Below are 22,718 nucleotides of genomic sequence, written 5' to 3'. Positions count from 1 at the left end.
GCTTACAATGTACCAGTCTTAGGAAACACCGCACTAACTTCTAAGTTGTTAACTGCTAACTTTCTATACAGGGTCTTCTTTAATCCTCATAGCATCTGTGTAAGAAAATGCTACTACCTCATTTCACAGATCAAGCCACAGAGGCTCAGAGGGGGTGAGGTAGCAGATAGAGGCAGAATTGGAAGTTGGAGGTGATTTTTGACTGCAGAGTCCTTGCTCTTCATCCCTAAGAGAGGAAAGGATCAGTCTCCAGTCCTTCTCAGCTGGAATTCCATCACCTCCACTAGCTTTGTTTATAGTAAAACTTCCTAAGACCAGTTGACTTTACACTCCCAGATGTCTGGTTCCAGGTGAATGATCATGCCATTGTAGTTATTCAGTCGTTAAGATTTCTTTGTATAGTTTTTCTGTTTATTCTTGCTATCCCTTTTTTTTTTTTTCTTCTATCCCTTCTTAATTAAGGTGATGGAATTCCAGCTGAGAAGGACTGGAATAGCTAAGCTATTTAAAATCCTAAAAGATGATGCTGTGAAAGTGCTGCATTCAACGTGTCAGCAAATTTGGAAAACTCAACAGTGGTCACAAGACTGGAAGAAGTCAATTTTTATTCCAATCCCCAAAGAAAGGCAGTGCCAAAGAATGTTCTAACTACTGTACAATTGTGCTCATTTCACATGCTAGCAAGGTAATCCTCAAAATCCTTCAAGCTAGGCTTCAGCAGGATGTGAACTGAGAACTTCCATATGTACAAGTTGGATTTAGAAAAGGTAGAGGAACCAAAGATCAAATTGCCAACATCCACTGGATCATAGAGAAAGCAAGGGAATTCTAGAAAAAGATCTACTTCTCCTTCATTGACTACACTAAAGCCTTTGACTGTGTGGATCATAACAAACTGTGGAAAATTCTTCAAGAGATGGGAAAACAAGACCACCTTACCTGCCTCCTGAGAAACTTGTATGCCTATCAAGAAGAAACAATTAGAACCCAACATGGAACAACAGACTGGTTCCAAATTGGGAAAGGAGTACGTCAAGGTGGTATATGGTCACCCTGCTTACTTAGATTATATGCAGAGCACATCCCGCAAAATGCCAGACTGGATGAATCACAAATTAGAATCAAGATTGCTGAGAGAAAAATCAACAATCTCAGTTATGTGGATGATATCACTTTAATGGCACAAAGTAAAGAGGAACTAAAGAGCCTCTTGATGAAGGTTAAAGAGGAAAGTGAAAAAGTTGACTTAAAACTTAACATTCAAAAAAACTAAGATCATGGCATCCAGTCCATTCACTTCAGGGTAAATAGATGGGGAAAAAGTGGAAACAGTGACAGATTTCATTTTCTTGGGCTCCAAAATCACTGCGGATAGTGACTGCAGCCATGAAATTAAAAGACATTTGCTCCTTGGAAGGAAAGCTATGGCAAAACTAGACAACATATTAAAAAGCAGAGAGATCACTTTGCCAACAAAGGTCTTTATAGTCAAAGCTATGGTTTTCCAGTAGTTATATATGAATGTGAGAGTTGGACCATAAAGAAGGCTAAGCAATGAAGAATTGATGCTTTTGCATTATGGTGCTGGAGAAGGCTCTGAAGAGTCCCTTGGATTGCAAGGAGATCAAATCAATCAATGCTAAAGGAAATCATCCCTGAATATTCATCAGAAGGACTGATGTTGAAGCTGAAGCTCTAATACTCTGGCCACCTCATGTGAAGAGTTGATTCATTGGAAAAGACCCTGATCCTGGGAAATATTGAGGACACGAGGAGAAGCGGGCAACAGAGGATGAGATGGATAGATAGCATTATTGACACAATGGAAATGAGTTTGAGCACACTCCAGGAGATCATGAAGGACAGGGAAGCCTGGTGTGCTGCAGCCCATGGGGTCACAATGAGTCAGACATGACTTAGTGGCTGAAGAACAGTAACTAGTCCTTCAGGCTGACAGGGCAGTGTTTGAAGGCCAAAGGTTTAGCAGATCAAGAAATGACCAAATTAGGAATAAATGGCACAAATCTGAGGTTTGCTCTGGGGAAGGAGAAGTGAGGAGTCTTTGTTATGCTTACAAAGAGGGCACAGAGGAGTTGGCAGATTGCATAGGATGCTAGGAGCCTGGATATAGGAATCTCTGCAATAGGTATTTGAGCACAAGAGGTACAATCGATGGATGGTTGGATGAAAAGACAGAAAGATGGCTAGTTAGAGAGATGGATGCATAGATGGATACTTAGATGCATAGATGGAGCCATCCATTCGTTGCTTCTAGGTTCTTTCTGTAATGTGGGCTGAGCTGGCTTCATGGGGTGTTTACCCTAGTAACTAGCCCAGAACTGAGCAGTTGACTCTGATGTATTTGGTTCTGTTTTATAAAATAAAGTCTCTCTTCATTTCTGGGTAACCAGGTCCCCTCCTCATTCCATAATTTTCCCCCAGTTTTAAAGTCAACATATATTTATGGAAAATTGTTGGGAAATGTTTTTTTAAAATAGGAGAGAAGAAAACAACCCTGGTGCCCAGAAATACCACTGTTAACATCTAGTTTTCATCCATTTGTTTTGTGTAACTTTAAACCTGGTTGTTATATACATCTTAACGTATAATACATATGCAACTTTGTCTTCTGCTTTGTTTCACTTAAATTTATAGCATAAACATTTTCATAATATTATAACATCCATTACATGATGCATTGTGATTTACTTAATCAGTTTCCCACTGTTAGGCATTTAGATTTTTCTTGGTTTTTCACTATTTATAAATAATGATACTGTGGAATTTTTTTCTTTGCATAAATCTTTATTTACACTTCAGATTATTTTAGTCTAGGTTTCTAGTACTGCAACTGCTGGCTCATAGCTACAAACACAATGCAATGATATATTTTAAACCCTAGAAAGTCATGTAATATCTCTTATCCCTCTTTTTAAAATTTCATATTCCTTGCTCCCTGAAGGAAAATTCCCGTGTCTTTCAGGATCAAGTCCAAGCTTCCTGGGGTAGTCCACGGGGCTCTTTACGACTGGCCTCCGCATACCACCCAATCTTACTTCCAGCCTCTTCCCAATGGGCTCCTACCAGTCCTATACACCAAACTCCTTGGAAATCTCTGAATATATTCACCAGTCTGGTACATGTGTCTTCACGCACACTGCTCCCCTCTGCCTACAGTGAATCCCCTGGACTTTGTCTAAACAACTCCTATTCTTTCTTCAAAACTCATTTCAGAGGTCATTTCTCCAGCAAACCTTGCCTGATCTCATGTGAGGTTGAGACGACCTGCTTTTCCCAGATGGTACCCAGATCCCTTGTTTATCATCACACTTACCACCTTGTCATGCAATCATTGGTTTACCGAGTCTGGAATGTTAGACCAGGCATTTGCAGACTTTCTATGGCCTTGGAATCAACCTTGGAATCCTTTATTCAAACACATTTTTTAAATACTTATAATAGTTAAAATCTTTTGAGAATAAATGGGTCTGGCACAGTGCCTAAAGCAAGACACATGAATCACTTCACTTAATCCTCAGAACAACTGCTTACAAACGAGGAAACTTAGAAAGGTTAAAGGACTTACCCGATGTAGCAAAGTCATTGAAATGCTAAAATGAGATTTAAACTCAGACAGGTGTCTGAGCTCTTAGCCACAAAATTATACAGCTCTGGTTAAAATGGAGGGGAGCCACATGGGAGGGGGCGTCCTCAGGCCTCTTGTAATTTTTCTAAAAACAGCTTGAAATCCACAGCTCTATTCTGGATAATCAATTCCTTGAGGGGAGGGACTGTTTCTTATTGGCTTTTGTATTTCAGTATATAGGGCCTGAGCTCAGAAAATGCATGTTGAATGGATAAATGAATGATTTTTTTCTTTTGAAGTCTATAGGGAAGTTACCCTTTTAAGTATACACTTTTCTAGCTTTGTAGAAAAAGCAAGAAATAGGAGGCCAGAATGGCTTGCTGAGTGGGGGAACATCAAGGCTCATTGGCCAGGAGGTCAGCTGTGTCCAGGCTGATAAGACTTCTCACAGCCAGACACACCTAGGACCAGTACAAGTCTTGGGAGGCGGGCATTAGTACTTCGGGAGGATGGGGGTGCTTCTTGATGAAAGGTTAAACAGTTCAGTTCTTGCTGGAAGCAGTGATTAGTCTGGTCCCTTTCATCAGAATTCAGCTCTCTCCACCACGGTAAATAATGGACTAATTAGGCATCTGGCTTACTTGATTTCCCATGGCTAAGGCCAATTTCTGAAATGCAATATGCTATTTGATGTACCAGCATGAATTCATCCTTGGCTGGAGAGCCTCCCAACAGTAACAACCAAAAATAACTCTTGGAAAAGTTTCACATATGTTGAACACAAAACACCCTCAAATGTAACCTGTGCTCTGTCATGGGCCAGCTGGGCTGAGTCCCTGACGTGGGGCAGGCTGTGTGCATATTCCAACCTGCTGTGGACCAGGGGCCTTGGAAGGGAGAAGGGGAGGAGTTTGGAGGAGGGATGAGAAACGGGTGGGGTAGGTTGATCAGAAGAGTGTCTGGAAGAGAGGGCCTGGAGGTAAGCTGGAGTGGTTAGGTAAGTGTGAAGAGGTTATTTCCAGTGTCAGGCTGCCCACAGAGACCCCTTTTAACTTACTGAGGTCAGATATCTGGGTGCTCTTGGGATAGGAAAAACAGAAAAGCATGCTTGGTCTAACCTAGAAACTAGGGTGTGTGGAACAGATACAGGCAGCAGAGAAGGGTGAGGATAATTTTAGAATTTGCAGATTTGTGATGGAGATCTATGTGGCTAGATTCTAACATTCTGGAATTTCCAAATTTCCATGTTATCTTATCCTGAAATCTCTTGGAGATGGGCATTGTTAACACGAATTTACAGATAGGGAAAATAAAGCACAGCGTTTAATTGATTTGACTCGAAGGGAACTTCCCAGAAGCTTTGTGGGTCCTCCTGCAGTTGAAACAGTATGTATCTAGTCAGTTGTTGAGAGGTATTCAGAGTCTTTCAGGATGAAAAGATGTTAGAAAAATTGAAGGAAACAACCAACTTGATGAGAATATTGCTCTGAGGTGACAGCTCCATCTCTCCCCCCTACTTGCTGCCAGAGCCAAAGCTATAATCTAGAGAGGAAGAAAAACCATGTCTTTTATCATAAGTGAGAGAAGTTGCCCTTTAGAAAAATAATGATTTCTCTTAAAATTCCTTAACTTTTCATAAACCACCTCAAACTGTTGTAGAAAAAGCTGTAAAAATTTCATGAACTCAAAGCACCCTGTGTTCGCAGAGCCCCCTGGACAATATCACATTTACTTTCAGCCTTTATTTCCACCTTGAACCTTTCCCCTGGCGGCTATTTACTGATTTCTCAGGCCAGGATGCTAGGAGTGGAAAAATATTTGAGCAGATCCACGTGTGTGATCTGTGCTGCCGATGGTGCGATGGTGTGTTGTTGTAGTTCAGTCTCTAAGTCATGTCTGACTCTTTGCGACCCCATGGAGCACAACATGCCAGGTTTCCCTGTCCCTCACCGTCTCTCAGAGTTTGCTCAAACCCATGTCCATTGAGTCGGTGATGCCATCCAACCATCTCATCCTCTGTCGTCCCCTTCTCCTCCTGCCTTCAATCTTTCCCAGCATCAAGGTCTTTTCCAATGAATCTGCTCTTCTCATCAGGCGGTCCAAGTATTGGAGCTTCATTTTCAGCATCAGTCCTTCCAATGTATACTCAGGACTGATTTCCTTTAGGATGGACTGGTTTGATCTCCTTGCAGTCCTAGGGACTCTCAAGTGTCTTCTTCAACACCACAGTTCAAAAGCATCAATTCTTCAGCACTCAGCCTTCTTTATGGTCCAGCTTTCACATCCATACATAACTAGTGGAAAAACCGTAACTTTGACTAGACAGAACTTTGTGCATTGAATCTACTCCTCGTGAAGCCTCCAGTAGCTGGGGGCAGTCTGGATATTTTCACAGGGTATTCCTTTCCACACCACCCTATGGTGATCATCCTTCTTCACTTTACAAAATGCTTCGCAGGCATATAATGGGCGTATCTCTCTCCAGCTTGTGAGGCAGGCAGGTCAGGGACCATTCTTGCCTCCAGCAGAAGGACAAACTGAAGCTTAGGAAACTGATATTTGTGCAGCTTCTGCCATGTGCTGGGCACCTTCACAGGCGTTCACTTCAGCCTTTGCTTCCTTGCGGCAGCCAGGACTTCTGTGCTTTGTTATGAAATCCAGGGGTGGAGTGTCCATAACCAAGGGACAACTTCAAGATGACACAGCCTTGGAGCCAGAAGAGTCCCCCTGTGGAGTTCTTCCTCCATCCCTACAGTGTATAGAAGGAGGTGGAATGAAAGGCCCAGAGAGGGGAGGAGACTGCCTAAGAGCACCAAGCAAATCAGTGGTTCAGCCACTCTGGTTGGGGATTATGTTCCGAGCAAGGCCTTCTTGCTGCCAGAGATCAGTCCACATAGTTTGAGCTTCCCCATGCAGAGGAGCTCTGGGATAATAAAGTCAGAGATGTGGGGATAAAACAAAAGCTTGGGAACCCATAGTCCAGAGTTCTGGAGGCTTCAGTGAGACAGTCTGCAAGTTCCCCAGCAATGTGGTTTTCACCCAGAGTGGCGCTGCCTCTTCTAAGGGCCTGACAAACATCCTGCTACGGGGACCGAGAAGTATACCACCAAAAATGCCATGGCTGTGCCTCCTGGTCTCCTGGTTTACTGCTAAGTGTATGTTGGGGGGGCAGGGATGGGACCCCCCCATCCTTCCCCCCTGTCCCCTCATTTGGGTGGGTTTTCCCTTCCACTAGCATGGTTCTCCCCTAGGCCGTCAGGTACAAGCATGCAGGTACCATCTGGTTTCTAGTAAAAGTCACCATCTAAGGGCCTCCTGGTCTAATGATCAGCGAACCCTCTGCTCATCCTAAGAACAGACCCCATGGGCCATTTGTTTCCTTTTAAACTGAATGTGAAACTGTCCTGGCTGTGCATTTGTGTACTTATCTTTTGTGTGAACATGTATAACTATATACTTGTCTGTGTGTCTGTCTCTTATTTGCCATGTTTATGTTTTTACATAAAAATTGTTTCCCGCTTTAGGCTTCCCTGGTGGCTCAGTTGGAGAAGGCAATGGCAACCCACTCCAGTACTCTTCCCTGGAAAATCCCATGGACGGAGGAGCCTGGTGGGCTGCCATCTATGGGGTCGCACAGAGTCAGACACGACTGAAGCGACTTGGCGGCGGCGGCTCAGTCGTAAAGAATCCACCTGCCAATGCAGGAGATGTAGGTTTGATGTCTGGGTTGGGAAGATCCCCTGGAGAAGGGAATGGCAACCCACTCCAGTATTCTTGCCTGGGAAATCCCATGGACAGAGGAACCTGGCAGGTTACAGTCAATAGCGTCGCAGAAGAATCAGATGTGACTTAGCGGACTAACAACAGCAACAACATTTTCTGATTTATGTATGTGAATGTGTGCATTTTCTGCCTATTTCTATGTTGTGTGTGTCTGTAGCAGGAATGAGTGCTGGTTCTATGCTATCTGACCATGTTGCCGACTGCTCTGTTTGCACGTACATGTGTTATAATTTATTTATTTATTTGACAGAAAGAGAGCAGCTTATCTTGAGGACTACAGGAGGCAAGCAAGGAAAAACCCCCAGCCCTCTGTTGCTCTATTTGCAAAACTGCTCCGTGTTGTTATGGCAGCTAATTTTCCTTAAATGATTTAAGGAAATGGATCTGTCTAAAAGAGCTGCAGCCAAGTTGTTATAGCAACACAGGCCTTTCTCCTCTAGGAAAAGGCGGGGAATCACCCCAGAGCATAGAAACCTTTCCACAAAGCAGCCCTGAAGCTCTGAGGGGCTCTGGAGGCCAAGGAAAGGACTGCAGGGGACCTATTTGCTTCCCATGTCCATTCCCAGGTGTTCTTCTTGGCAGCAGCTTTGGCCACTCTCAGGTTCAAGGACATCATATTTCTTCTGGACCACTGCCATCAGCACCTGATGGGTGGTCTTATTTTGCTTCGTCTCCGTGCTGTGGCCTTAGTCACTTTTTAACGCATCTATCCTTGCACATAATATTCTCTCTGGTGCCGTGTTCTGTGCTCAGCCCTGGATATAAATAGGGCATGTCCTTGAATAGCATGTCAGGGACATTGGCCTTTATTCCACAAATAATGGGGAGTCACTGGAAGGTTTTAGGCAGGGGAGAGAGACTAGGCCGGACTTACATTTTAGGGTATCTCTGGGGTTTCTAGATTGGGTGGCTGAATGGATGGAAGTACTATTCATCGATCTCTCCCCCTTGCTCAAACATTTTTGATGGCTCTTCACTGATGATACTGATTCTCAAGACTGAGAGAGCTTATGTGCCGGAATATTACCGATAAGCATCGTTTTGTTCTGCTTGATTTTCTTTTTACATTATTATATTTAGTTCAACTAAAAATCAGGTTTAAAAGGGCCTAGGTCTTTGATTTTAATGAAAGGGGGAATGTTGGACTACAAGAAGAAGCCAAATTCCTTAGCCCAGTGTGCAAACCTGCCCGAGGGCTTCCTCACAGCTTTGCACACCCAGCCCTGCAGCTGAGCTCTCCCACCTCCATGCTGTGGCTCAGCTGGCGCTGGAGTCCCTCTCCCCTTTCCTGTCACCTCCCTCATCCCTGACCATAGCCACCTGGTAGCATATTTCCCACTCCTAAAGGCCCAGTCCAAATTCTTTGAAAAAAACTTCCTCGGGTTGCCCCCTACCCCCACCCCCCCCTCCACACACACTGGATTAATCTCCCCTCAGCCTCCATCTTCCCAAAGCACTGCATTTTCTTTATTATAGCTCACATTCCTCACTGCCTTGGATTAAAATTGTTCATGAGGGTCTGGCCTTCCTATTAGATTGTGAGCTCTTCCTAGCCTGACATCCTGCCTCCGTAATCTCTGTATCTCTGTGGTTACCAAGGTCTTGCACATGAAAATCTACTGAGCTTGTCCTAAACTCTCAGGTTCCGTCCCTAGGAGTTTAGGACCATCTCAGCAGGTTGTAAGAAAACCAAGGTTTGTGTGCACAGATCAGAGCCTTGAGTAAAGAAAGGCACTGTGCTGGTGGCAGCAGAATCCAGGCCACTCCAAGGGGGAGGGGAGATTGCAGAGGGGCCTGTGGTCCAGGATGAGATGGTTGGATAGCATCACTGACTCAGTGGACATGAACTTGAATAAACTCCAGGAGACAGTGGAAGACAGGGAAGCCGGGTGTGCTTGCAGTCGATGGGGTCTCAAAGAGTTGGACACAACTGAGCGACTGAACAACTGTGGTCCAGTCACTCCTTTTCATCAGGAGACTCTTATAAAAACCAAGTCATGGAAGCTCTGGGTTCACTTCATCATTTGTTCAGCATTTACATGGAGGACCTGCTCAGAGCCAGGCCCCTGATGGGCACAGGTGACTGAACCAGCCAGGCTCTGCCCTAGGGGACAATCAATCACAACTGGCAAACAAGGGCCACACTGACCATGGGGCACTGTCCTGGGAGTGGGACACTACATGCTTTGTATCTGACAGTCAGTGCAGTCCTCTGGGTTTAAAGACTCCTTTGTCAAGGTCATCATTCAATATCCAAGTCCTGGAGAGGGGTGGAGGGTGCCATAAGGACAGAAGGCCCTTGTTGCCAGGTGAGAACACAGAAAGACTCCCTCAGGAGACTCACTCCTGCTCCACTTCAACACCAGCACATCTAAAACTTGACCCCATGCTTACTGGTCCTCCCGGGTTCCCATCCTAGGAGGGGCATCCCTTCCACTCCATTGTCCAAGCCAAACTGTAGGCGTCGCTCAGCTCTCCTTTCTCTCCCATCAGTCTCTAAGTCATTTGTATGTCCCTCCATCATATCTCCAGACTCCTCCTTCTCTCAGCCCCCCAGCAGCAGGCACTAATGGTCTCCAGCCTCTGGCCTGGTACCTTCTGAACCCATCTCTTTCCAGGCACCAGAGGGATCTTTCTAAAATGCAAACCTGATCCTGTCACTTCCTTTAGTGGTTACCCATTCTCATAAGAATAGTCTTGTATTTATTCTAATAATGCCTTATATTGTAATGCCCTATCACTGTCTGCCCCCAGTACCAGCCATGCTGAATGATTGGCAGCCTCCCGAGGAAGCCGCCCCTCTAAGCAGATGCTCAGCTGTCTTCTCTGCCTAGAAAGCCCTCCATGCCCAGAGCATCCCTCACTCAGCAGCTCAGGTGTGGCCTCCTGGTTTGGGCTCCTCCTACGGCTCCCACCACCCCTTTGCCTCCCCTCACAAATGCCCCTAGAACATCCAACTAAAAGGCCTGTCTCCACCAGGTTGCGAACTCCTTAAGGTCGACACCAGCTGTGACTGTTCCCAGCACCCAACACAAAGTTCCTCCCTCACCAGCTCTTTGAGGAATGACAATGTTCACAGATACAGACCCTGCCCATCAGCAAGGGTCCTCCTGATTCTCTGCTTGTTGATTGTGTGAGCAGAGGCCACTGGGGGGGATGGAGGGAGGCTGTGAGCATTTAGAAACAAGGTCAGAAGCTGTCCTGGCAGTTCAGATTGCTCTGGGATTGAGTGGTTCTGATGACGTCTGCACCAGTGAAGGTCCAGGGTAGAAATGCATTTAAAGCTATCAGGGCAGATGCCTGGGGCACTGTGGTGTTTGTAGCTGGCATGTTAACTCTTGAAGTCAAATGTGAATTTGAATGGTATCTAAATAATGTTTGTTGAGGATCTGCAACACACCAGGTACAGTGTTGGTACTTTCACATGGCTTTTAAGTATAGAGTTTGTGTAATTTGTCATCCCAACAGGGACAATTCTGAGAGGAGAATGGGTCACTATTAAAAAATATCTCAGAAGAGGTATAAACAGAACTGCCCCAGACAAGCTGAAACTTTTAACCATCCTACCTATAAGATAACAATGCCATCTCAAAAACAGCAGACTGGTCTCTGTCTGTTTCCAAGGCAAACCATTCAATATCACAGTAATCCAAGTCTATACCCCAAGCAGTAATGCTGAAGAGGTTGAAGTTGAATGATTCTATGAAGAACTACAAGACCTTCTAGAACTAACACCCCAAAAAGATGTCCATTTCATTATAGACGACTGGAAAGCAAAAGTAGGAAGTCAAGAAATACCTGGAGTAACAGATAAATTTGGCCTTGGAGTACAGAATGAAGCAGGGCAAAGGCTAATAGAGTTTGCCAAGAGAACGCACTGGTCAGAGCAAACACCCTCTTCCAACAACATAAGAGAAGACTCTACACATGGACATCTCCAGATGATCAATACTGAAAAGAGACTGATTATATTCTTTGCAACCAAAGATGGAGAAGCTCTATATAGTCAGTAAAAACAAGACCCAGAGCTGACTGTGGCTCAGATCATGAACTCCTTATTGCCAAAATCAGACTGAAATTGAAGAAAGTAGGGAAAACCACTAGACTATTCAGGTATGACCTAAATCAAATCCCTTATGACTATACAACGGAAGTGAAAAACAGAGTCAAAGGATTGGATCTGATAGACAGAGTACCTGAAGAGCTATAGATGGAGATTTCTGACGTTGTACAGGAGGCAGTGATCAAGACCATCCCAAAGAAAAAGAAATGCAAAATGGTTGTCTGAGGAGGCCTTACAAATAGCTGAGAAAAGAAGAGAAACGAAGGCAAAGGAGAAAAGGAAAGAAATACACATTTGAATTCAGAGTTCCAAACAATAGCAAGGAGAAATAAGAAAACCTTCCTCAGCAATCAGTGCAAAGAAATAGAGGAAAACAATAGAATGGGAAAGACTAGAGATCTCTTCAAGAAAATTAGAGATACCAAGGGAACATTTCATGCAATGATGGGCACAATAAAGGACAAAAGTGGTATGGATCTAATAGAAGCAGGAGATATTAAGAAGAGTTGGCTAGAATACACAGAAGAATACAAAAAAAGATCTTCACGACCCAGATAATCATGATGGTGTGATCACTCACCTAGAGCCAGACATCCTGGAATGTGAAGTCAAGTGGGCCTTAGGAAGCATCACTATGAACAAAGCTAGTGGAGGTGATGGAATTCGAGTTGAGCTATTTCAAATCCTAAAAGATGATGCTGTGAAAGTACAGTATCAGCAAATTTGGAAAACTCAGCAGTGGCCACAGGACTGGAAAAAATCAGTGTTCATTCCAATTTCAAAGAAAGGCAATGCCAAAGAATGCCCTAACTACTGCACAATAGCATTCATCTCACATGATAGCAAAGTAATGCTCAAAATTCTCCAAGCCAGGCTTCAATAGTATGTGAACTGTAAACTTCCATATGTTCAAGCTGGGTTTAGAAAGGGCAGAGGAGCCAGAAATCAAATGGATCTTCGAAAAAGCAAGAGAGTTCCAGAAAAACATCTACTGCTTTATTGACTATGCCAAAAGGCTTTGACTGTGTGGATTACAACAAACTGTGGAAAATTCTTAAAGAGATGGGAATATCAGACTGCCTGACCTGCCTCCTGAGAATTCTGTATGCAGGTCAAGAAGCAACAGTTAGAACTGGACATGGAACAACAGACTGGTTCCAAATCGGGAAAGGAGTCCATCAAGGCGGTATATTGTCACCCTGCTTATTTAACTTATATGCAGAGTACACAAATGCTGGACTGGATGAAACACAAGCTGGAATGAAGATTGCTGGGAGGAATATCAATAACCTCAGATATACAGATGACACCATCTTTATGACAGAAAGTGAAGAAGAACTAAGGAACCTCTTGATGAAAATGAAAGAGGAGAGTGAAAAAGTTAGCTTAAAGCTCAACATTCAGAAAACTAAGATAATGGCATCTGGTCCCATCACTTCATGACAAATAGATGGAGAAATAGTGGAAACAGTGACAGGCTATTTTTTTGGGTTCCAAAATTCCTGCAGATGGTGACTGCAGCCATGAAATTAAAAGGCGTTTGCTCCTTGGAAGAAAAGCTATGAACAACTTAGACAGCATATTAAAAAGTAGAGACATTACTTTGCCAACAATGGTCCATCTAGTCAAAGCTATGGTTTTTCCAGTAGTCATGTATGGATGTGAGAGTTGGACTATAAAGAAAGCTGAGTGCTGATGAATTGATGCTTTTGAACTGTGGTGTTGGAGAAGACTTTTGACAGTCCCTTGGACTACAAGGAGATCAAACCAGTCCATCCTAAAGAAAATCAGTCCTGAATATTCATTGGAAGGACTGATGCTGAAGCTGAAACTCCAATACTCTGGCCACCTGATGTGAAGAACTGACTCATTTGGAAAGATCCTGATGCTGGGAAAGATTGAAGGCGGGAGCAGAAGGGGACGACAGAGGACAACATGGTTGGATGGCATCACCAACAAAACGGACATGGTTTGAGTAAACTCCGGGAGTTGGTGATAGACAGGGAGGCCTGGCATGCTGCAGTCTATAGGGTCATAAAGAGTTGAACATGACTGAGGGACTGAACTGACCTGAACTCATAGATAACAGTCTGTAAGATTTTTTTTTTTGGTAACTCCTAGCAAAATTTATGGGGCTTCCCCAGTGGTTCAGTGGGTTAAAAAATTCTCCTGCATGCAGGAGACACAAGAGACTCAGGTTTGATCTCTGGGTTGGGAAGATCCCTTGAAGGAAGGCGATCCCCTGGAGGAGGAAATGGCAACCCTCTCCAGAATTTTTGCCTGAAAAATCCCATGCATAGAGAAGCCTAGCAGGCTAAGGGTTGCGAAGAGTCAGATATGACTGAACACATATGCATTTCATGGAGTTCTCTCTGAATTCCCCTTCAAGGCGGCTAAGGAGAAGGGAATGAAAGAGGATAACATGGTTGGATGGCACCACTGACTCAATGGACATGAATTTGAGCAAACTCTGGGAGATGGTGAAGGACAGGGAAGCCTGGTATGCTGCAGTCCATTAGGTTGCAAAGAGTAGGACATGATTGAGTGACTGAACAACAACGGAATTTATAAATCTATAATATTTATCATTATTTCCTTGTTTAATAGGGCTCCCCAGGTGGCACTAGTGGTAAAGAACCTGCCTGCCAATGCAAGAGACATAAGAGATGCAGGTTTAATTCCTGTGTTGGGAAGATCCCCTTGAGAAGGAAACGGCAACCCACTCCAGTATTTTTGCCTGGAGAATCCAATAGACAGAGGAGCCTGGCAGGCTATAGTCCATGGGGTTGCAAAGAGTCAGACATGACTGAAGTGACTGAGCATGCACACACTTTTTTAATGTCCATTTCCCCACTAGATTGTAAGGGTTGGTGTTGTGTTCGCTATTTCAACTACTATACCTGGTATTTAGAAACTACTTGATAAATATTTGTGGGAAGAGGAAGGAAAGACTGGAATAGGATTCTGGGCATAGGGAGAGAGAAGAAGAGAGGAAGAGATGGAGGGAGCTGGGGTCCTGGCCCAGGTCAGTTTGGGTCCCATGTTAGAGCCCCATCCACATCCTTGCTTGGGGAGAAAAGGAGTGGACTTTCAGGAGAAGGCAGCTCCCACAGCTCGCTCAGCTTCCAAGTGTGTTGACCACCAACTTGCTGATGATCAACCCACTCATGGCACAAAGAATATCCTAATGCCCCCGAAACCCCGATCATGTTCTGTAATAGGATCAAGTGCCCAGTTGCCTGGGAGCCAATCAGTGACTTCAGATTGATGATGCTCTCTTCTCTTTAACAAACCTGACACCCTCCCTTTGGTTCCACCCTGAGTTCTCTCCTTGGAGATTCACCTAAAACACCACTTTGTTCCGTGGCCTCCACTCTGTCATCTCTCCTGTCTCATGTCTTTTCTTTGGTCATGTCTGTTTATCCCTTCTGTGAATAGCTGTTTGGAATCTGTCCGACTCTCTGCGACCCCATGGACTGTAGACTACCAGGCTCCTCTGTCCATGGGATTTTCCAGGCAAGGGTACTGGAGTGGGTTGCCATTTCCTTCTCCAGGGGATCTTCCCAACCCAGGGATCGAACCCGGGTCTCCCACACTGTAGGCAGACACTTTACCATCTAAGCCACCAGGGAAGCCATAAACCATATTACAGTGGGCCTAATAGGATTGACCGTGTTCAATCCAGTTCAACTCAACATATAGTTATTGAATACCTATTTTTTAACCACATCAGAAAAACTGGGGCTGTTCTCTTTAAGAAGGAGATGGCAGAAGAAGGAGGAGTGGCGAGTCTATCAGGGAGGTTGCAGTTAACACTGAACTCTGCGGGGGAAGAACTCAGTTGACAACAGACACCTCCTTCAAAATTTAGAAGCAACTTCTCTCTGCCAGGAAAGCTTGTCAGGATAGATCAAGAGTTCAGGGTAATAACGGAGTTTGGTGAGCACAGCTAACAGCTTCTTTTGTAGACAAGAAGGGGTGAGTTGGAGAAAGAAGCAGATATATTAAAGCTGTGGCTATGTAAGCCCTGATGGCAGGCGGGCTGTAAAAGACCGAGGGAGGCAAAGCTCCCAGAGGAGGATCAAGACTCTGCACCTAAGCACTTACTTTTTCACGAATCCTTGCTTGTAAAAACAAGATAAATACACTTGCTTTTATGTATACATTTTTGTCTGGCCAATAAAGACTGCCCTTTAATTTAGGATATTCTTATTGGCATCTTCAAAGAAAGCAAGTAAAATGTGGTACGCAGGTGTATGACTGAAATACCCCAACTCTGGAACCTTTGCTGTCTTAGCAATCATGTCTGTCACCTGATGGCAGCCAAGGGTCATAAGGCATGGTCGTCAATGTTGGAAGAGACTTGGATGTAATCTCACTATATTTTCTCCCAAACATTTGATTCTCCTCCATGCACTATTTTTGACAGTGTCATTTAGCTTCAAGTTGAACACTTTAAGTAAGGCCAAGTTCACAGCTCACATACTAGTTCCATCATCGGGCAACTCTGATGGTTAAAAAGCTCTGTTTCTCTATCGGCCTTACCTCTTGCTTTGGCTCCAAGTGAAAGATGTCTGTCCTCTCTCATAACTCTTCAGATAGTTCTCTCAGCTATGAAACCCCAATATCTTCTCCTATTTCTCACAGTCTTGCTCCATGAACAAACTCAGTGTGGACCTCCCCGTTTCCCTTCTTCCTGGAATAGCACGTCCTTTTATCTGGGAATATGTTCATCACTACAACATACACTGCAAGTTTGGCTACTTGACTCCGGTGAGGCTCTTCTGTCCTGACAGATCCTCGCCTCTTGGGCCAGAGTTGCCTTGCCCAGAGGTGGCCATGTCCTCCCAGTCAGGCCAAGCACGGTCCACTTGGAACTGGAGCTAGAATATGAGACTGAGTCACTCTCTCTAGTGGAAGAAGTGCTGGATGTGATAGTTGGCACATGTTCCCTACAGGTACAGGAGGCCAGACTGCAGTCTTTGCCTCTATGGGGCTCTGGGATTATTCTAAAAAATTCTCTTGTTACCAGCCCAGGTTGGATGCATGAGACAAGTGCTCAGGGCTGGTGCACTGGGAATACCCAGATGGATGGGATGGAGAGGGAGGCGGGAGGGGGGATTGGGATGGGGAACACATGTAAATCCATGGCTGATTCATGTCAATGTATGTCAAAAACCACTACAATATTGTAAAGTAATTAGCCTCCAACTAATAAAAATAAATGGAAAAAAAAAATCTCTCTTCTTTGTAAATTAGCTCAAGTTGTATTTCTTTTGCTTGTAACCCAAGAGCCCTGACAACTGTAAGTGGGTATATTTCCTTCATCCCATGAGATCTCCACAACTGAAGCTGGTGTTTGTGAGGGGTGGGGAAGGCACTTGTCCAGTTCAGAGAAGAGACCAGCAGGCCTAGTCCCTCCCTGTCTTTGACCCTAAATTCCTCATTTGCAGCCCCTGGTGGACTGTCCGGGTACCACATCACCCCTTTCCCAGATCAAGCGGTCAGACCAGCAATTGCTGAGGAGGATCAGTTACTCACGGGGTCGTTGTACATCTGAATGATGAGCTGTTTCACCCCATGCAGGGTGGGGTGGGCCCACGGAGAGGGATCCAGCCAGTGGCGGTTCAGGTCGAACCCCATCAGAGAGCACCTAGGCAGTACCCAAAGTCAGAGTCAGTACACAGAGGACAAGCCAAGCTCCTCACTTCTCCAAAATACAGTTAGGAATGAGAGCAGTCATTATGTCATTTACCTAGTGCACTTTTTTTGGGTTTTTTTTGGCCAGAGACAGCACTGATGATATTTTACATGTATTAATTCAGTTACTTTCAACAACACTATGAAGGCACTGCTATTCTAATTCTCACTTGACAGGAAAATAAACTGAGTCACGGAGAGGTTCAAACATATTTCTGTGGAGCCGTCTCACTTCCGTGATCATGTCCTGAGACCATAGACGCGTGTGCTTCTTCTATACAGGGCCAGAAAGAAGGCTCAGGCCCAAACCACTGGCATCCCCACTGTTCCTCCCTGTCTCAGTACTCACAGCCAGTCCATTGTGTCTACCTTCAAAATACACTCAGAACCGAGCACTCCTTTATCACCTCCACTACTGTCCCCTTGAGCTTGGACCAAGCTCAGTGCTGTAATACTCTCTTACCTGGTCTTGTTTCCACCCTTGTACCTCCCACCCTACCTCTCACCCTAGATACCCATCTCCCATTTCCCATACAATAAACAGGGTGATCCTATTAAAGCAGAAGTCTGATTATGGCCCTTTTCTGCTCAAGTGGTTCTCTACTAGATGCAGAGTAGAAGCCAAAAGTCCTTACCACCAGCTACAAGCGGCCATGTGGTCCCCTCTGTTATCTGCTATGAGCTCAGCTCCTACCACCACCCCCTGTTGGTTCCGTGCCAGATTCTGGCCTCCTACTGTTCCTCCAACACACTGGGTACTTCCAGCCCCAGGACTCTTGTACAGCTTGTCCCCTTGGCCTGGAAGCCTCTTCCTCCAGATAGGTTCAGGATCCGTTCTCACTTAGCACCAATCTTAGCTCACAGGTCACCTGCTCAGTGAGAGCTACCCTGCCCGCCTTCTCCATGACCTCCCTTGGGCACCTTCATTACTCCACCTAGGACAAGTGGGACCATGATCTCTGATCTCCCTGTCTCCCTCCTCCTCCTGTTCTTCATCCAGATCGACTCAAAGCCGTGCTTGTCCTTGGGAGGAGGTACCTTTCCAGGTCTCTGGGTCTGTGCCTCCATCTGCCGGACCTTCGCATGCTGTAGGCACTCTCCAGGCCAGCCCAGGCCGAGGACAACTCCAGAAACCCGTGCTTGCTCACAACTCATTTGACTGTGCCCATCCTGCTGTCTCCAGGATGTCTCCCACACAGATCTGGGGATCATGCTTTCTTGATCAAGATTCATCTATGATTCTCCATCACCCGTAGGATAAAATTCTGCTCTTTGCAGATTTTTAATCAGATTTAAAACTGATGATGGCCTTTCTTTGCCCGAATGTCCCTTTTTCTCTCTCTATCCCTCTGTCCTGTTATTTAACCCATTCCATCTTGCTTCCCAAACCCTTCCCTCTATTCCTTAAGTAATAAAATTTAAATCCCCCTCTCAGGTGGCTCAGATGGTAAAGAACCTGCCTGCAATGCAGGAGACCTGGGTTTGATCCCTGGATTGGGAAGATGCCCTGGAGGAGGGCATGGCAATCCACTGTAGTATTCTTGCCTGGAAAATCCCATGGACAGAGAAGCCTGGCGGGCTGTAGTCTATGGGTTCTCAGAACTGGACACAACTGAGTGACTAACACTATATTACTACTACAACTTATTATATGTACATTCCCACCTCTCACCTTACTCAGAAAAAAAAATAAAAAGGACTCTACTGGGGACCACCAGTAGGAACACTAAGACTACCTCTCCTTCAAGGTGGTTGGGGAGTAAATAATAATAATTTCCTCTCTTACTTAAAATAAGCAGGCTGGGAACCCCATGGGGGAATAATTAATGTTTCTTGGGGACACATGGGGAAAGGCTTCATTGAGGAGAAGCCATTTGACTTGGGTCTTACTGAACAAACATTTGCAGGTGTGGGGGCAGAAGGGAAAGTGTAAACAAAGAAAGGAATTATGAAGCCACCCAGGCTTCTGGAGGAATGATGGGCAGTTTGGTTTGATCGAATCACAGAGGATGTAGTGAGGAGGTGGTGACAGTGAATTATAAAGGGAGTGGGAGGGGAAATCTAAGGGCCTCCAATGCCTGGCAAGGAGGTTCACTGTTTTATCTTCACATTTCTGTATTTAGATGAATCAAGTGCTGATGTTGGCTTCTCACTGATGGTGGAGTGGAAACAGAGTTTTATATACATTTAGCAATATCATTACCATCAAAATTAAGGGGTCACAGTAAACAGAACAGTTACTGATATTGTTTGTCTCAAAAATTAAGTACTTTACTAAGTGTGAAATACTTCATTAAATGTCAACCTTATGAGAGAGTGCTATTATTATTCCCATTTTGCAGATGTGGAAACTGAAGCACAGAGCCTGAGAGAACAGGTGAAGTCATGATCAGTTTATGAACATTCTCACAATTGCATGCTCACAAGAAACACAGCCTAACATAGTCTAAAGAAAGAAGATCTGCTTACAGGCTCATGTCCATTTGTAATGCAGAATCCTGTGATGAGGATTAAATGAGATAATATATGTAACAAATTTAACTTCACACAGGTTCTGGCACATGGTGGCAATCAACAATGTTACATTGTCCCCTTGTACTTTGCCATGGTTTTGTGCTACGCACTGTATGAGTGGCATCAGTTCAGTTCAGTTCAGTCACTCAGTCGTGACCAACTCTTTGAGACCCCCTGAATCACAGCACGCCAGGTCTCCCTGTCCATCACCAGCTCCCGGAGTTTACTCAAACTCATGTCCATCGAGTCGGTGAGGCCATCCAGCCATCTCATCCTCTGTCGTCCCCTTCTCCTCCTGCCCCCAATCCCTCCCAGCATCAGGGTCTTTTCCAATGAGTCTACTCTTCGCATCAGGTGGCCAAAGTATTGGAGTTTCAGCTTCAGCATCAGTCCTTCCAATGAACACCCAGGACTGATCTCCTTTAGGATGGACTGGCTGGATCTCCTTGCAGTCCAAGGGACTCTCAAGAGTCTTCTCCAACACCACAGTTCAAAAGCATCAATTTTTTGGCACTCAGCTTTCTTCACAGTCCAACTCTCACATCCATACATGACCACTGGAAAAACCATAGCCTTGACCAGATGGACCTTTGTTGGTAAAGTAATGTAACTGATAGATTTGCGATCCATCAGGGGCTGGAGTGGGCAGTGGACAGTGGTGGCCAGGAATGACCTCCTGGCTTTCTCCCCCAGTCTGGAAATCAGGCAGATCTGAGTTCATATCCATGCTCTGTTCTCTCCTAATGTCGTAGGCATTTGTCCATTTTCTTCTGCCAATGCCAGCATCTAACTGCGAGATGGAGCAGAGTTGGGGAGAGTTCATTGCTCTATCATTACAAGATGCTGAGACTGTGGTGGTGCCTTTTCTTTTACCACACAAGAGAGATGAGCCAGATGACCTGGCAGTCAGGGGAGCAGCAAGAAACCCAGACTTAGGCCACAGCTACTTCTGCCCAGGACTTAAACTTGGATCAGGTGATGCGAGGCTGGCAGTTGGGTCATGCAGCAGCGCTGTGGTGGAACAGAGGCAGATTATTCCTGCCAACAGCCATTTATTCCTGTCCTCCAGAGCTACTCTGTTAGTTGGTCGTTTTCCAAATCTGGACCTCCAGCTTCTGCTTCATTCTATTAGCCCCTTCCTATAAATTTCACGTTTTTGTTTAAGTGGAAGGGTCAGTCTCTATTTCTTTAACTGAAAGCATCCCTAACTGTATGGCTCTGTGGGCAAATTTATGGAAAACTCCAGCAGGTCCTCTATATTGTCTGCTTCCCAATGGCTGGTCACCAAGCAGGAGAAACCATTGATCTGGGTATTGTTCCCACAGAGTTTTTCTAGCCTGCACTGAGCACGTAAGAATTTGGAAGGGAACACTGTCACTGTTAACAGGATTTAGTCATAAACAACAGCATCCTTAGAGATGGTTAGCTTACTTACTTCTCCCTCTTCCAAATAAGAATGTCTTCAGCAAAGTCTTGGCCAAGTCACTTGTTCCATGACACCACCAGGCTCTGGTATTCACCATCCCCCCAAGCAGCTTATCCCCTTCTTGGAAAGCTCTGTTAAGAAAATCTTCCTCGTCTTCAGCTGAAATTTGTCTTCCAGTGACTTTCTCCATCAGTCTCAACCTTGCCCCACAGAATAACACAGAACAATGAGGTTATGTTGGGAAGACTAGAAGCTTTGGAAGTCAGTTAGGCTTAAGTTTTGGCTGTACTCCTTACCAGCTATGTGACTTTAAAATTTCTTTTTTAAAAACCTCTCTGGGTTTCTGTTTTATCATATGTGTAATGAAGATAACAACTTTGACCTGGTTTGCATACATGAGCAAATGTCTACAAATGGCCCAGCAGAATCCTCAGACAGAATGAACATTGAATAAAGGGTAGCCAGTGATGGCAATGGCACTGGTGATAACTGTGGTATATTGTTGAAATTGTCTGAGCCTAAATATCATCTCCTCCAGGAAGGCTTGCTGACTTACTCTCTGCAAATACATGGTGGGTGTTTTTCCTCTGCTCCTGTGGCATCCATTACTCCCCCATCAGGGTGGCTACCACGTAAAATATAGTCATTGTTAAGTCTGTCTTCCCCACTGGACCATGAGTTCCTCAAGTGCAAGGATGATGTCTTTTTCATGTTTGTATTGCTGTGCCTGACAAAAAGCCTGGACTACAGCAGACATTAAAGATGTAGTTGTTGAGTGAACATTTCATTCTTTCCCAAGGATTTTTCTATATCCTATGATATAGTTCTCAGAAACATCCAACCACACAGGCAGATTGCATTTTTTTCAAGGGAGAGCACTGAAGGCCAGAGCAAATAAGCCATTCTCCCAAGGTCAGCTAACCAGTACTGCACAGGGCCCAGACTGGAATCCAGGAGGTGTCTCGGCCCTGGACTCCATGATCTTCACACCTGGTCACGCTGCTTCCTGGGAGCCTCTCTGATTCAAAAAACTGAGATTCAAAACGGAAGGAAAAGTGTCATTGTTGAGAGATCCTGAAAGATCCACTCCTTGATCCAAACTTCAGATGAAAGCAGAGTATGGCTGGGGATTCAAAGGCAACTCAATCCTCAAGAATCCTGGAGTGCTTTAGAAGCTAAAGCATTTGTGGAACTCTTAAATCAGCAGTACCTGTGCTGGGTTCTTTTTGAGCTGAGTTTTGAAAAAAGCTTCTATTGGCAACCAGCCTATCACTAGAAAGACTGATATTTACTGAAGAAAACATCTTAGTAAAGTTGTAGGAGCTCTGGCTAGGGACCGGAGGACAAGCCTCACCTTTAATGTCTATGTCATCTTAGGAAAGACATCTTCCGCTCCTAGGTTCCATGCACTTTGTAGAATGAGGGGGCTATACTTCATGCATAAAGGACTCTTCCAGCTTTCTCATTAAATGATTCAAAGGCATCAGTAACTGGGCTTTACCCCTGAAGCTAGGGAGTTGGAAGAAGCATACATTTTGAATAGGTTAGGTTGAAATACAAAGAGAACACAGTCTAGGAAAGAGATTGATACAGTTTTTAAAAGAAATGCCAAATAATCAAGAATTACCAATATCTTAACATTTGTT

The 22,718-nt window shown here is 44.8% G+C and overlaps 1 protein-coding gene across 1 annotated transcript in view; it reads right to left on the bottom strand.

The window, feature by feature from the left end:
• AGBL4 (AGBL carboxypeptidase 4) overlaps positions 1-22,718 on the bottom strand; it is a 1,390,412-nt gene that overhangs the window by 85,921 nt on the left and 1,281,773 nt on the right. Inside the window, exon 10 of the mRNA XM_065910427.1 lies at positions 16,974-17,085. Within this exon, the coding sequence (XP_065766499.1) occupies positions 16,974-17,085 (112 nt within the window). The remainder of the gene's footprint in view (positions 1-16,973; positions 17,086-22,718) is intronic.

The sequence above is a fragment of the Muntiacus reevesi genome, chromosome 1 (assembly GCF_963930625.1).
Source record: "Muntiacus reevesi chromosome 1, mMunRee1.1, whole genome shotgun sequence".
Classification (NCBI taxonomy): Eukaryota; Metazoa; Chordata; class Mammalia; order Artiodactyla; family Cervidae; genus Muntiacus; species Muntiacus reevesi.
Note: the sequence above shows the minus strand (reverse complement) of the source record. Positions and strands in the feature narration are given on the sequence as shown.